This window comes from Aphelocoma coerulescens, chromosome 2 (assembly GCF_041296385.1).
Source record: "Aphelocoma coerulescens isolate FSJ_1873_10779 chromosome 2, UR_Acoe_1.0, whole genome shotgun sequence".
NCBI classification, from domain to species: Eukaryota; Metazoa; Chordata; class Aves; order Passeriformes; family Corvidae; genus Aphelocoma; species Aphelocoma coerulescens.
In genome coordinates, this window is record NC_091015.1 from 51,890,989 (window position 1) to 51,907,165 (window position 16,177).

The 16,177-nt window shown below is 42.4% G+C and overlaps 1 protein-coding gene across 1 annotated transcript in view; it reads left to right on the forward strand.

Annotated features, from left to right (window-relative positions):
• SH3BP5 (SH3 domain binding protein 5) overlaps nucleotides 1-16,177 on the forward strand; it is a 51,766-nt gene that overhangs the window by 21,016 nt on the left and 14,573 nt on the right. Inside the window, exon 4 of the mRNA XM_069007437.1 lies at nucleotides 10,551-10,715. Coding sequence (XP_068863538.1) covers nucleotides 10,551-10,715 — 165 coding nt within the window. The remainder of the gene's footprint in view (nucleotides 1-10,550; nucleotides 10,716-16,177) is intronic.

The window sequence follows — 16,177 nt, forward strand, 5'->3', positions numbered from 1 at the left end:
GATAGCGGGAACTAGTTTTAATCACTTGCTTGTTGAAATACCCGTGTCAATAAGTTCTCTGTGTTTGTGTGCCCCTCTAGAAGTTAATCACCTGTATCTCTCTGAGTCTCTGTGTCTCTGTGAATAGATCTAGTTATTTTGGGTTGGTATTCATACACCCTACATTTCTGTTTTGTGTGAGCACTATTCTGTTGATGGATGGTTAGTTTGTATAAGCTATTGATACAAAAACTGTAATTGGTTTTCTTACGGTTATTCGCTGATGTGCCTTGGAGGGCTCTATCATGTAAATTTGTTGACTTTTTGCTGTAAATTAGAGGTTCTTCCCTCTTCTGCTTTTCTTCACAGTAGTAGAAGAAAATACTGTTGAAACTGTTTTGAAGAATTTATCTAGGAGAGATGAAAAAGAATTACTCTCTTTTGGTGTCTTTCTCTCACTTTCTCCACCCCTACAAAGCCTCCATCAGTTCTCAGCCATTGTGGATGGCAGTAGTTCAAAGCCAGATTAGCTGTTCAACCTCCTCTCCATTAATTGTCAGGAACCAAATGAACTAATTATTTTTCTTACCTTCAAGAATGTTTTTTTTTCTGTTGTGAAATACTTAAAGTATTGTGCAAGTAGGTCTGAAGTAATGGAATACTGGGTTAAGTTGGTGTGGAAATACCCTTAGTTCTTTGCAGTAACAAGGAGAAGGCTGGTGCAGAAAAATTTGGGTTTATTTGATAGATGTCAGCTGATTTAGGCAGAAAGAAGGGATACAGGTGATCTGGCTACTACATTTAGCCACAGATGCAATAACAGATGCTGGAGCTGGCAGGAAGGTGTAAGCAGCTCTCAAGGGGTGGTGGGATGTGAAAATAGAACAGAATCTCTTTTTTCCTCTGCTGTTGTATGAAGATTTGAGTAACATCATTTTGCATCCTCTTCAGTTTGGAAAAACCTGAGAGATAAGGTTGTGCATTCCTTAGCATGGCCGTAGCACTTGCACAGCTGTTGCCAAAACACAGATCTACAGGGAAAAACCAATTTAAAGGAAAGGTTGCTTTGCTTTGTTGTCTCTCACTATTTCCTCTCCTGATTTTTTTTCTGGCCTCTAGTAAAGGCTATTTCAAGAGATTGTAAGCCACAGACAGGATAATCTGTTAAAAATAGTAGTTGGCATTTGAGCTTGGGTGGCTTGAGGTCAGGGTGATATCCTATGTACCTGTTTGGTGTGATAATTGCTCAGGGATGACTGCTGAAGGTAGCACAAGTCTTGCAACTTTGGGGAATTTGTTCAGCCAACCAAGTCTTTTTTGTGTACAGTGATCTGAATAGGTGGGAGTCTATATTGTAGGGATAAATGTTCATGCTAGGGTCTGTTGCCAAAACAGATGTGATATGGATGTTGGTTGCTGCTTTCTGGGTGTGTTTCGTTATGACTTCTAATAAAACAGCATGAATTTTGGAGCTTTTGTCTGCTCTTGCTGGAAAAGATTATCTGAAGAGTCTAATTTCTGTATTAGGAAATTAGTGTGTGGGAATGGCTCTGTACTGACTTCATTTCTGTAAGAAATATATCTCAATTGCATCAAACAAAAAGTTGTACTATTAAACAAGAAAGTTTGCTGCCAGGATGTGGAAGAAATGTCCACCTCTTTTAGCTGTGTCTGCTTCTGGTGGTTGTTTGTTTATTGTTTTGCTGTTATTGTTTGGTTTGTCTTGGTAGGTTCTTTTAATTTGGTGAAGTGTGCTTATGGCTTGTTCTCAAAGGAGGATTTTATTGCTGTGCAGTGGAGTTGACATATTCCCTATTCCTGCTGCTACCTAGGCTATTTCCTTCGAGGAATGGACTTAGCCTTTCATTAGTCCAGGACACCGTCCGCAACTTTTTTGTTTAAGTGAAGCAAGCCTGTTACTCACATGTGCTGTGGAGTTGTGTAATTTGACTAGGAAAAATGTCAAAGAGTCAATATTTATCTTCAACGTGTCCCTTAAGAAGATGACTGTCTCAGGAGTATCTGTGAGCATGCAAAGGTGTACAAGGTCAGCCTGGAACTTTCTTCTAGAGCATATTCCTGGTATTGAGGATAGGCAGTTGCTGGTGGGTGTGAGGCTTTCTGGGAACTGGGAGAACATGTCCAGAACAGCCCATCAGCCAGGTGAAACTCCTACCCACATGCCTTGTCTTTGCTTATGCCAGTATGCATGCACAAGATGTGCTTTCAGAACCAGGCTGCCAATCCCTTGCAACACTCTGGGAACTTCTACTTAAAAGCATTTACTGCTTTGGTGGCAATTACATGAGACAATGATCTAGTGTTTCTCCTGAACATACCTGTTGCATCTATATGTGCTGAATGTTGATTATCTTGGATAATTAGCAAAAGCCACTAAAGCAGGTGGTGTACCTCTTGGAGGGTGTATTTGTGGGAGTTGTTCCTTGCTTCTATATTTAATTCCAGCAAAGCAGGCTGCTGCCAGGTGCAGATGAGCATGTAGAGCCTCTGTAAACCTAGAAACCAGCTGTAAGCCCTGGACTTGCTGACTCACTGGCTAAGCTCTCAGAATGCAGGTGCATAGAGCGGGGAGGATTATCTTGGTGTTTTTCTCTCTTAATAAGATCATTTACCTTGGAGATCAAAACCTGAACATGTTCTATCATCCCCTCCCTTCCAGAAAGCAACAGCTTAATAATTTTGGCTACAAACAATTGCACAACTAACAAGCAGATGGCAGTGAATGCCCAAGAAGGCTGTGCCTGGGTGGTAGTAGACTGAACAATTTGTCATGTTCTGGTCCCATAGACTCATTAATTAGTGTGAGTAACTCCAAGTGCACCAGCATCTCTCAACAACAGTGAAAAACAGTGGAGGGGCAAAAGGCTTGGGGTAGTGTCTCCCATACAATCTCTGTGCCCAAGTGAGCATGGCCTCCCTATTCCTGTAAGGCAGAGAGCTACACCAATTAAAACCAGTGAGGAGACCAGCAGGTTTCAAATGACTGACTGCACAGTGGCAATGATCAGCTCAGAGGGGATATCCTTGCCCTCGTTTCACAAGATCCCGGTTGCAACCTAGATGGGAGCTGCCAGAGAACAGAGGAGGGCTGGCAGCTGATTGTTCAGTTCAGTTCAGACCAGGACTGTTTTTAACAGTGTTTAAGGAAACTCTGTGTTCAGATATTTTCTTTCACATTTCCTTCCACAGCTCCCAAAGAAGGGAGGTGGGATTTGAGGAGTCCAGCTGTCCTTGTGCTGGTAACAGAAGCAGCTAATGAATGAGCTATTGGTTGTGCCCTGAAGCTTCTGGGTCTTCGAACACACTCGTGATCCTGTCTTAAAGGAGTTACACATACCACCTAACTTTAGCACAGAGCTAGATGTCTCTTGAAACATGCTTTGTAGGTCTGCTCTTATTTCCTGTGCCTTTTTATAGACTGCAGGAATGTAATACAGAACCAGGAGTCAGGTCAGTTCTACAACAATTTGGCTGTTAGAAGAGAAGGGGTGGATGCATGTAGGGGACCAAAAAGCCCAGCACAAGAATAAGACACCTAATCAAAAGCAGAGACTAAGGGAGACACATGGTTATAGTGTTCCACAGGCATTTCATTAGTTATGCAGCTGGGAGGAAATGGTTTGTGTTTCACAAAATTCTAACAAGGCTTCTTTTCCCCTTTTCCTCCCCTTTGCCTTCTCCATCTAGTTAAAAATCTTCAAATATGCTTTTGAAAAAGCAAATTCTAACCCATGTTCAATTGTATAGCTTTATAATAAACTGCTTAAAGAACACAAGGGTATTTCAGACTCTTGAGAGACTATTTTGTCAGTAATGCAAACAGTCATTGCAGATTATACAGCTCAGGCCTCAGATCTGTTAAAATGAGGTCACTCCCAAGGCCTTGGATTTTAGAAGTTGTTTATGAAAGTATAGCTATAGAAAGGGTTTTCTGTGGTGGTTATACTACTTTTCAGTTCTGGTTTGGATCAGAGTTTTTAGGCTGTAGGGAGAAAGGGAAGGTCATGGTCCTTAAAAAAAGCAAACAAAACCTCTACCCTCTTCCAGTTGCACCACTAGTCTGTTTATTCAGGAAAATAAATGCATCTGAGTATGTAGGAGAATATTCAGCATCACTGCTAAGTTTTTGCAAAAATGTTCTTCAGGTTTTGAGAAACTAAGAAAAATATGATGGTATTTGATAGAAATACTAGTTGTACACGACCTTTGGAAGGTCATCAGATCTCAACTTTCTGCACTAAGCAGATCTGTCACATTGTTGGATTGCATCAGCCATGGCTTTGCCAAGTCTTTGAGACCTCCAGAGACGGCGATTTGAAACCTCTCTGTGTAACTTGTCTGCAGGATTGGCCAGCCATGGCCCTCTTAGTTTAGCCTAGGACATGGTTTGCATTACTCCCAATGAGACTGCACCTTTTCAGCTTCCTCAGCCCGACACCTGCTGTCATGTGCAGGTCCTTTTTGATGGGGCCGACCATAGGATTATTCCACCCCAAGTGCAGGACTCGACAGGTCTCCTTGTTGTAAAGTGTCTCTTGGCCCAGTCAAGTTTCAACAAGGTCCATCTAGGTTGAGGTTCTGCCTTTTCAACCACCTCCTCTGACTAAGTGTCATTCGTGCATTTGCTGTGGATGGAGTTGTGCCTGTGTCAAGGTTGTTGTTAGTTGTTTGGCTGTTGAGCATTATGAGCCCTTGCATCTGGGCTGCTGCTCTTGTTACTGCCTGCCAGCTGTATTAAAACAGGTTGAGGAGGACTGAAGCCAAAATAGCAGCACTCAATGGCTGGTTACTGTGAATGGTGCAGAGAGCACTCAACTGCCTCCACCTTGTAGGCTTCTGAATCACTGCATCTGCTGCAGTGGTGGGTAAGATTGGGATGCTATGGTCAATGAGTGGTGATCCTGCTGTCCTCATCCCTTCCAGAAGCTTGTGCAGACTGCCCTGATGCAGTCACTGTGATCAGGGATCCCTGAAGACAGGCAGTGCTACAGCAACTCCAGTGGGCGATGGATGGAGTAAAGTTCCTGTTTCAAAACATGTTCCCTGTTGTACTTTGCACAGCAAATTAACGTAGGATGTTGCTAAAAGGAGGAAAGGGGGCCAGAATGAAAACATCTGAAACTTGCTTCCTTCTGAATAGTGGGACTGGAACACAGTTAATCATTATCTATTTGCTAGTAAGCAAGTACATGTTTGCTGGTAGCAATTAAACTATTGTTTTAAAGATTAATGGGTGGGAGAAACATTGGTTCTACAGTAACAAACAAGTGCTTTCTAGAGCAAAGGCCTTGGGCCAGCACGTGGTGTGCTGGTGCCTTGTTCTGAGCAGCAGCTGTGTGTTCCCTTCATGCTCCAGCTTATGGTGATTTCATAAACAGAGATTGTTCATGTCTTTCATTGACAATAACACAGAGATGCTGAAATAAAGTGGATGTCAATGCCTTCCTTGGCTGTGCAGGATGAGATAGATTCACCTGGATAAATGAGAAGCCAATTTTGAAAATATCTGATCTTTGCTGACTGACGTTTCTAATGGGAAATTTTCTAGTTTCTGAAAATGCCCTTTTCATTAGATATCATCGGTACTTGTGGTCTGGTCCTCTGGTGAGGCTGGCCAATGGGAGAAATCCTGCATAGGCTCATCTCCACAAAATGAACTCTCTGTATCTCTTTGGGGCAGCCTGGCTGGGCTGTTAGCTGTGTGCAGGTGTGTTCACATGTCAGAGACTGACCAGTGTCTACCAGGGTACATTAGATGTTGGCTAGCCTCAGAGGAATGTTATAGCTGTGTTGTACCATGTTTCAGTGTCAGTGATACTGTGCAGAAACAAAAACAAAAATCAGAGATGAGATGAAATGGAGATATGTCATAGGTTCAAGCTATATATGGGAAGGTGGGGAAAAATCCTCTATTAGCAGCTGGGCAAGGGCTCTGACTACAAGGAAAGCTTGGGTCAACAGAAGCTATGTGGACTAATCAGAAAATTGTGTTTCATAATTAAAGAGTGCACAGTTTTCTGCTCTGGAAGTGGACAAGCAGGTGTCTATATGCTGCTGCTGGTTCCAGGAGGACTACATTTAAAAAGTGCCTGGTTTTATTTCCTTCTGTTAGCGTGCCATGGCCTAGCACTTTTTAAATTTCTAGCTGACAACATAATCTGGCTGTTGTGCATGGTTCCCTTCTGTGCAAGGCCCTGTGTAGGCTAAGCAGGGGACTGCCCAGAGGGTGCAGATTTTATCCCCCCAAAGGGGTTTGTCAGGACTGAGCACCGTTCAGCAATATATTAATAACTCGCAGTTATGAACCCTGTCAGTACCCCTTTAATTTTACATAATTTATTTTCTAAGCTGACATGTTTTATACCATGGTGCACCGTTTGCTTCTGTGAATGCTGCTACTGCATGTCACTTCTGGGTCTTTGGGATCTGCCTGGGAAGTTCAGGGCTGTGCCTGTTGGAGCCAGGGAGATCAGGGAGGCAGATGAGCTGGTGAGAGGAGGTCACATGTGCAGAACAGCACAGGGTGGATAGCGGTGTAAGAGGAAGATCTTGGCCATGAGGAGGGGGCTGAGTGGGCAGAGCAGGACTTCTGGATGTGCTGCTGGTTGTAGGGAAGGGATTTACTGTTGTGGGAGACTTGTTTGTAGCTGGCTGCTTGTAGAGGACTGAGTTGCAGAGAAGGGACAGAGTGGCAGGAGGAGCTGATGCTCTCTGTGGACAGCATGTGACAGATGTGCTGTGACAGTGGGATTCTCCTTGGCTTCAGTCTCTGTGGCTGCCTAATCATGTTTCTTAAGGACTCCCATTTTATATTTTACACTGATAGGGGAAGGGTCTGCAGTGGTGAAGACATTCAGCTGAGTTTCCTGGCAGAAAGCACTGATCTTGAGCCACAATGAGCAGTGTCACGGTGGCAGTGGGAGCTGGGGCACAGGTCCTCCAGTTCCCAAGGTGTCAGGACTTTCTCACTTTCAAAAAGATGTTTCTCTGGACGGGCTTTTCTTACTATGATGAAAGAGATTCTCACTTCTATACTGGGTAGATTCCATCAAGCACCAGTGATATGAACAACAGGCAGAAAGTTGACATCTCACTTGCCTCCAACCTCCCTCAGTGATTTTTGTCCTTGTCCCTAGTACATTTTCTCTCATTCTACCCCAGGGCTAAACCTCTCTCAACTCAAACACAAGTTTGTGATGAAAGAACCTAGTTTTCAGCCATTCATTTGAATTTTGGATTTTGGTCTTGAGAGAAACAGCCACTGTCTAAAGTGATAAAGATTATGTGCAGTGTAAGGAGGCTGATATGGAGACCTGAGCTCCTGCTGGTTTCTCTGTAGTTTTAAAAGCACACAAAGAACGTGGCTACTCTCTTTTCCATCCAGTGGAGTGACCCATGGGCTTGGGACTGAGAGCAGTCTGTTGGTGATGGTGCAGAACAACTTGTACGTGCTGGAGGGAGTGCTAAATGAAGGCTAATTATTGAGTAACTGTACTAGAACACAAAAAAAAGTGTTTGAGTATCCTTTTTCACATTGGCAAAGCCACAAACCTGTTGATGTTTTTCTAATGACAAATGTATCATTCTTTACCCTAGCATTTGGCTTTTCTTTCTCAGGCTTTCAGTAAGTTGCTTAAAATAAAGACAGTAGACTGACTTCAGATAACTGTTGAAGCTAAATTGCTATTTGGACTAACTATGTTGCTTAAAAACAAAACAGTGTTTCCAAATTGCCATTGCAGAGCAGTATTCAACAAATGCAGCTGACACAGAGTGTTTAAGTATGGCTTTGTTTCAGTTTTCCATTTACCCACATGGTTACAGGGCACCAAGCTGAATGGATTATGGGCCTAGAGTTGTGGGCCAGCCTGTTAACAGCTCCAGCTCTTAATGGCCTGCAGGTCCAGCTGCAAGCAGAAATCTAACTGAATTGTAAATTTGGCTTCTGGTTATTTTATCATAAAGACAGTTCTCCTGTTTTGGAGTCAATTATCTGTTAAGGCCTTCATCAGAAGAGTTACTTGTACTGCAAGCTACCACTAAATGTTATTTTCCATGGGGATTAAGTATCTCAGCTCCTAATGCTCTGCAGGCTTTTTGCTGGCTTAGATGTCTTGATCCCTGACCCAGGTATCTGTGCCAACAGAAACTTTCAAGTGCTGATGCAGTTATGGTGAGAAAACTGTACTTTGGTGCTCTCATTGCTCCTGGGATCTGGTTTTACTGGAGTTTCAAAAGCAGTTAACTGCTGATGAGGTTCCTAGGAATGGGTCTCCAGTCTGTTTTTGTGTGTTTGTAAGTCATTTCTTGCATGGGCAGGCCTGCTCATGCAGCAGGGCGGCCAAGGAGGCTGAAGCTGACTTCACAGCCTTATTGCTGGAAGTTGCTGGGACCTGGCTCCCTCTTGTAGAGTCTTCCATGAAAACCGGTCTTGCTCTTCCTCCAGACATCCTCAGCATTGTTCTGCAGTACTTGGTGCAGGCTCTTACTGGAGTCTTGCATTTTATTTCCTGTCTTAAAATCCCATCTCAAACTACTTTTATGGGAAACTTTTGGCTTTTTATTTGTATTTGATTCCTTTACTAGCATAGGTCAAACTTACTGGACAGAAAAAAAAAAGTTGGGAATCTTTGGAAAATTCTGTAGATACTTTGGGGACTAAGATTTCAGGCTTTTTGCTGTATTCTTTGTTGGAAGCCTAGGTTGAGCCTTGTTTGAAGATCCTCAGATGGCTTTCTTGTGCTTGATGGGTATCATGGTTTAGGTTAGTGGCTAAAAATACTTTATAGTCAGGCTTATTCTGAATTTATAAAATGTATTAATGCATTTGAAACAGGCAGCTGGTGGCTGGGACGATGAGGAGATGTAATGTGTGGGGATTTTTTCTCAGAGAGGAAAAGAGATCGTACTGGCATTGAACTTACCCTAGGATGCTGTGCGCCCACTAACCTTGGCCCAAAGATCTGTGCTGCCTTGGAATATTCCTGCATGGGAATTAACACTTTAGTGCCCTGGCTCTTCACAAAGGCTGTAGGCAGGGTGATGTGGTGTAAACTACCTGAAAACAGCGAAGGGCATGGTTAGATGAACTTCTCTGTGGAAAACACCATCAGCCGCTTCAGAAGGAAATGCATCAGGGACCTTGGCTGGAAGGAAATTACTGCTCTGATTGTGATGACTTTGATTTCCCTCTCTAGCTAGTAACTGAAGGACCTCTGACATATAATTCCTATTTTTGCATGGTTACCTTGGAGTGAAGTACCTCCTTGTGAGAGAGGGAAGGAAGTAAGACGAGCTTGCTGCTATTTCAGGACATGGTGAGGGAAACTTAGTGTGCTTTATTTCCTTTTGAGACTTGTGTTTAAATTAGGAGTCCTTCTCCCCTGCCAGGGGGCAGGGAGGGAAGGGTTTTTTCCATTACCTTTACAAATAACTGTGTTGTCTCAAGTGTGGAGGTATTTGGTGCAGCTGGTGTTGAGGGGGTATAGCCAGCTGTTTGCTGGAGAAATGCACCATTGTTCCATTTATTTTGTATCAGGGATTTTTAGCTGCTTCCAAATTACCGCCATTTCTTCACACTAAAACCTGTTCCTTTATTCATAAGACTTTATCTTCCTCAGTGTAGTATTCTGTATGCCAGAGTCCTTTCTCCTGTTTGATTCTCAAGACTCCTTCTGTGCATATCGTGATACTTAGTTTTATTAATTATTTTGTTCTGTCAGTCATGTCTGGTCAAAGACATTTCTCATAGGTATAGACTGTGGAATTCCAGTTTATTTTTGAAAAATCACTGAAGTGTGAATGAAAACTGTCTTCATGGTCCTGGATGTTCAATTAATTGAATGTGAGGCTTAGATTGGAAGCATTGTATTTCCAAGCTCAGAAATACTCTTTAAATAGAAATCTATGAAATATATAATGTAGAAAAATTCAGGGAAAGAATTTTTTTTTATTTTTAATTCCCTTGATTATTCTTGTGTCTGTGTACTGGGGACTTGCTGCACCAGTTGTGTACCAGCAATAGCAAAGTAAAAGAACGTCCAAAGAATTAGCGGCCACTATCTCTGAGAACTTGTTTATACTTTATAGCAGGGTAATAATTCCAGAATATTTCTTCAGCATGATTAATGGTGTATCAGATAAAAATCCACCCTGACTAAACTCAGGGAGTGCCATTCTCAGTGTATTCTTGACACGCCACAAGTTTGCCATTGTGCTTTCTTTTGGTTTGTTTCTCAGTGATGAAATCTACATCATTCGGTATTATCTCTCAGCCAGGTGCTTATTTGTAGGCCATCAGCTGAGAGTTTTTTGACCACAGACACCATGAGACACTTCTTGGCAAATGACCTCTTTGGGTGGGAACTGCTGTCTTAGCATGACTTACTCCAGTGAAAAATATGTGTCACTTCAAGTAAAAGGTTGGGAAACAGTGACGCTGGTGTTGCTCTTTTTAAAAGTCTTGGGATTAGTGTCACAGATCTTCTAAACATGACTGTGAGGGTTCCTTTGTCTCTGATCCCAACTTTTTTTTTTTCCCCCCCCTTCAGGCGCAGCTGGAGGCTCAGAGGGCAACTCAGGACTTTCAGAGGGCCACTGAAGTGCTGCGTGCTGCCAAAGAGACCATTTCGCTTGCTGAGCAGAGGCTCCTGGAAGATGACAAGCGTCAGTTTGACTCTGCCTGGCAAGAGATGCTCAACCATGCTACTCAGAGGGTAATAGAAACTCATCCCAGCATCTGCCTTTTCCATACTTTGTTCTCCTGTGGTGTATGGGGCCCAGTTTCTGAAAGACCAAACTTTTCTTTTGGTCCAGGTACATGACATGTAGGAAATAAAGCTATGAAAAATTATGAGGCCTAAGGTTAAATGATCTGGGCCTTGGGCTGCTTCTGGGACAGCTCTAGTTCTTGGTCGGGGGGTGCTGTAGTAGTGGAGTAGCGCTCTACAGAAAATAAAAAAAAGTTATTACCATCTATATTACAGGGATAAACAGTGTCTTAAGGCATATCTGCATTTGGAGTTGTGCCAGAATAACTGCATGGGAATGCCTATTCCTGAATACATGTGTTACAGGAGCCTTTACCCTGGAAAAACAGGGACATGTTCCAATTTTAGTATAACCTCTTCTTAGTATGGACTAAATTGAACAGGTAACTTTGGTTCAGAAATATGTGTTTGAATGTAGAATTACTCAAAATTATGTGTTGCATTTTAAGCTTGCATGCTGCTTTATCCTGAATTAAATTTGGAATTTAGACAAGGTCCTACCTCCTTTGTAAAGTCTTTTTAAACTTACAGAAGAGATGAACCATCTAACAAAGAAAGGCAGTATTCTTTCTAGCAGATGTCAAGAAGAATTTTCCTGTAATTTGTCTTATCTCTTTTTTCCTGTCCGTTAAAAAAAAAAGGCACAGAAAGGTTTTTTTTTTAACATAAAAGAACGAAAAATCTAAATTAAAAACCTTTGTTCTGTCATTTCCTTAATATGCCAGTGAAGCTGAACTTGCTATTGCAAACATGTTATCATGCCATACAATGCTCATATTGTCTTGCAGTCCTCAATGCAACAGCTCTGTTGTGTTGCAGAAGTTCTCAGTTATAAGAAAGCTTCTGTTTCAGAGTGGATTTTAAAATCCAGCTGCCTGATGAAGAAACAGGGAACAGAAAGGATGTTGGCTGTGTGCAGGGGAGAAATAGAAAATCTGGTATACATTAGTGAGAAAATGAACTCCAAGGTACTGTTTGTGTTGTTGTCCCTGTTATCATTTGGTATTTGCAGATCTGGTGACCTCTGTGTTTATGAGGAGAGACCCACCTTTGCAGTGTGCATGTGCAAGCTGACATTTTTCCTAGCTGTAATCCCTGCTCAATATGACAAAGTCCAGAAATAGATAACTTTTGATTCTCAGAATTGATAGATGAGAAAAACTGGAAGCATCAAAGGAGTTGCTTAGAGCTCCTGACTGGGAAACTGCTGAGTTTTGGTGGACAATGACAGCAATCTACCTCTCTCTAGCTGGCATAACAAAAACTTGTGTTGGGGTGGGTGAGGAAGGAAACAATGGCAATTTGAGAGTACAAATGAATTCTTCTTTTCCTTGGCTATTTCAAAGGCATCCTTGTATCCTTCTACAACCCTTGATCATTCCCTGACAGTCTGTGAGAGGTGTGCACCTGAGGTGAGCAAACCCAGTGATTCAGAGCAGCAGATGGCTGCTGGCAGTGTTTGGTGGAGTCATGCTGGTGGTGTTGATAGGTGCCATCACTGATTGTAGGATACCTGCTTGTAGGAGGGCTGATTCAAGCCATAATGCCTCTGATTTGTTAGAGCTGAACAGCAGATAAGGAACTTAGGTGTACTTACTGCAGCTGTAAAATCTCCTAGGCTGGACTGTATAGAGCAGCTGAGGGCTCCTGGAATGGAAAACTTGTTATCCAACAATTCCTGGTGCTTAAAATAGTCTGGGTAAGCTCAGTTCCCAGAAAACACCCATCTGTACCTTTCCAGGGTGCAGCAGGTTTTGAGAGAGTTGCATGGAAGTTTGTCTTACAATTTTCATTGGCCATGGTGGAGGTCTTGAGGCTAAGGCCAGAGCCAAGAAGGGTGAAAATGCTGTTGGAAGTCCTGGCTGAACACACCCAACATTAGTTTGTTTGGAGTGCTTGACTGAGTTTTTATCTTCTCTAAGAGTGGAGTGAAAACTTCACTTGGCTTCAGTGCATGCAGTTAATGGAAGTGCTTACTGTTCAGTGAGGCAAACAGAATAATCAGGATCTCGGGGAGCAGAAAACGTTGACATTCCCTACCAAGCTATGGATGAAAACAGGTCAGAGGATGAGGTCTTCTAGAGCAAAAGTTCTCCTTGACTGCCACAGTGTTGCTGACAACTCAGATCATTAACTATGAATTACATTAGAAATCGCTAATGGAAAAAACTGTTTCTTAGGGTGAAGGCTGAGGACTAAGAAATAGATGCCTTCTACTTGCACAAGTAAAATTGCTCTTGGAGAAAGCTTCTGCAGTCTGGTTATTTGGATTGTCTAGCTTTTTTTGCATGTATTTATAGATGACAGTTGTACTGGGCAGAGAATAATCTTGCACTGAGCCTTGTACGGCAAGGACTCAAGTGCAGAAAAGCACCTCTGAGCCAGATTTTAGAAGTGGGCTACTAATTCATTTGTTTCTCTACTGATAGAAATGTCAGGCAAGAGTAAAATGTTTTTATTTGCTGTTCTAAGGCACAGGCAGCAGGCTTCACTGAATTAATCTGTTAACTTGGAACCAAACCTAAGCCCTGTAGCAGCTTGGTAGCTGACAAACACTGTAAACAGAAAGCATAAAGAAAAAGGGTAGGCAAGAGAACAAATGAGAAACTGATTTCTTATACAGCTATGTGTGGAAGTGCTGCCAGGTTACTTTTGCACTTGATCCTATGGATATAGACAAAGACTTGGTGTCCAGAGTACCAAACAGGAAATGCTGTTTCCAGACCCTCACTGGGAGGACACAGAGATAAGGCTTGTATGTTGTAATTGCTTTTTGATGTCTTGATAGTCTGAAAAGATATTAACACTATTTTTAATGTGACCATCTATTGGACTTCTGTAAACAAGACTTTTGTAGCCATTGATGTAGAAAATCACACAATTCAACTGATGCGAAATGGGAGAGTTACCGAAATTTTGTTTTTCCTGGATGAGCTGGAAGCATAACGTGTGGAAAATCTTTCTATTCATGAAGCAGGCAGAACCAGCATGAACAGGTACAGGGAGTTCAGGCTGTCACTCAGAAATTTCTTTGCACCTTCAAGTTTGAGCTATGTTTCCAAAGGGGGCTGGGAGCATAAACAGGAGCTGGACTCCTGCCTACCTGCCTGCAAAGATGGAACTAATCCCTGCAAATGTCTGTGCTTGAGCTAAATGTTCACAACAGTGAAGCACTGGACTGTGGTTCAATCCTGCAAGTCAGACAGCTGCTTTGCCCACTTCTGTTCTTAACTTGATGCATATTTTGGGGTAAAGTCCTGTGGTTTTTTTCTAGATGTCCGTTTTCCCACAGATCTGAGAAATGTAATGATGCTTAGATTGGAATTTAGCTCATCAGTGTCAGGTGTCTAGAGCCTGACTTTGTATCACAATTACTTGCCAAAAGTTCCATTATGATGAAAGGCAGTCTGATCAATAAGTGGTGTCTGGAGAGCAATTCATGTGGCCAGAGGGGCAAGGTCATTTTAAGATAAATTCTCTGTTGATTATAATGGAAATGTAGACAAGCTTGATGAGCTCTTAAGCTGCCTGGGGAGGAAGAATACTGTTCACTCCTAGCCATTGGCTTAGCAGAATTGTGGTAACTGCAGTGTCTCTTTAAAATTTGGTGATGATGTTTTTGCTAGTGGATGCCAGCCTGTTAGTACCTTGAATTGTAATGCTGCAGTTTGGGGTGCAAGAGAGCAGTTCTATGAAAGAGAGTCCTGTGAAAGGAAACTTCCACACAAAGGATTTTGAATTTTGGAGGGATGGAGGAAAAAGGTCTTCACATTTATGCTCCTACTGAAAATAATTCATAAAGATGTACAAAAGGAAAGTACTGACAGATGTGTTACCTCTAGTTTGAGACAAGCTGGAGCAGAACGGAAGACCCTTCATGAATTTCAAGAGAAATTGCTAATTTCTAATTGCTGATGCAATCTGCAGTCTTAAAAAGGTTCTGCTTCTACAGTCTTTCCTGAGATATGTTCAGTTCATAAATTCTGGCAGGGAGAAGAAATGTTTTGGCTCTTGATCATGAGACATTTTAAAAAGGAGAGGATGAGGGGAGAGTAAAGAGGGAGGAGGCATGCTCCCTCTTGGATTAATTTGGCTTGTGAAGCTCCCTTTGATATTACACCATGAAGTACCATCTGTCAGTGTAAAATGTGTGGGTGCTTTCGTGATGTAGAGAGGAGAGATACTTCCTGCAGCTAGAAAAACTTAGAGGAAAAAGGGGGAGAAGAAAAGTCTGTGAAAGAAACAACAAAAATACCACATCATTCCTTGTCCTAATCTCTCTGTCACTTTATCCTAGAAATGCAGTAATTTTTTGCAATCCTTTGTATTGTTGATTCTCTCCTCCTGGTTTACTGATATTGCGTTGTCTCCCTCCTCTGATTTTTAAATCGTCTCCTAGAAGAACAATAAATGTAATATTTTTGTGAAAGAAACAGTCCTTCTGAGTAATTCTCTGGCTTAGATGGTCAACTTTGCTCAACTCCACTGATAAATTTTTTCTTTGGATTTGTTGTTACTACTGAAATTTTGCCTGGAGTCCATTTTTTACTTCAGATTATGGAAATACTTTGGGTGGAACAAAGCTACTTGTCCAGATTTATTGATGGTGAATATATACTCTACACTGACCTTCCTTTTCCAGACAACTGGGTAGGAAATAGGGGTTAGGGAAGAAGAGGAATTGATCAATCCCGGTGATGGGGGTATTTGCTTGCTTTGTTTTCCATTACTTGTATCTTACAGCCTGAGCTTCCCTGGGAGAGTGAGTTCTGCCTGGAGTAGGTGATCCAGTAGTGAGGGACAGGCAAGGGCTACAGAAATGTCCAGTGACTGTGTGGGTATCCTAGAAGTTCATCCATTCTGGGTGTTTTTGTCCAAGAGTATGTCCCCTGTTCACCCCAAGGGTGAGCTGAAAGGCAGGTACAATGTAAGGAGGTGAGATGTGTCTCGAGCAGCCTTTAAAGAGATGTTATCCTCACTTCTTTCTCTGCCTTTCTCTAAGTGGTGCTGTTGCATCTGTGATGGCTTAGGAGCATCTGCTGATGCCTTAAGAGGCCTTCTGGAAACAGAGACTAGACAGGAGTAAGGGAATAAAAGTAGGTATTTATTTGAAAGGCCTTCAAAGGTACCCTCTTGGGGCCAGAGGCTACTGCCAAGATGGACGACAGGGCACGAGTTCTTCACACTTTTATAGGTTTGGTTCATTTGCATAGCAGGGTTAATTCTCCAGTTGAGGCTTCAGTTTAATGATGTAATTCCCCTCAGCTTTACCCCCCTTAGAAGCTCTTTGGTTTATACTTTTTGGGCCTAGGATGGTCTGGGTGTCCTTGAAGAGCAGGCCCAGAGAGGCTTTCTTATGTCTGCCTAGCATGAGAGAGCAGAAATTAGCAGGCTACAAGAAACTTCAG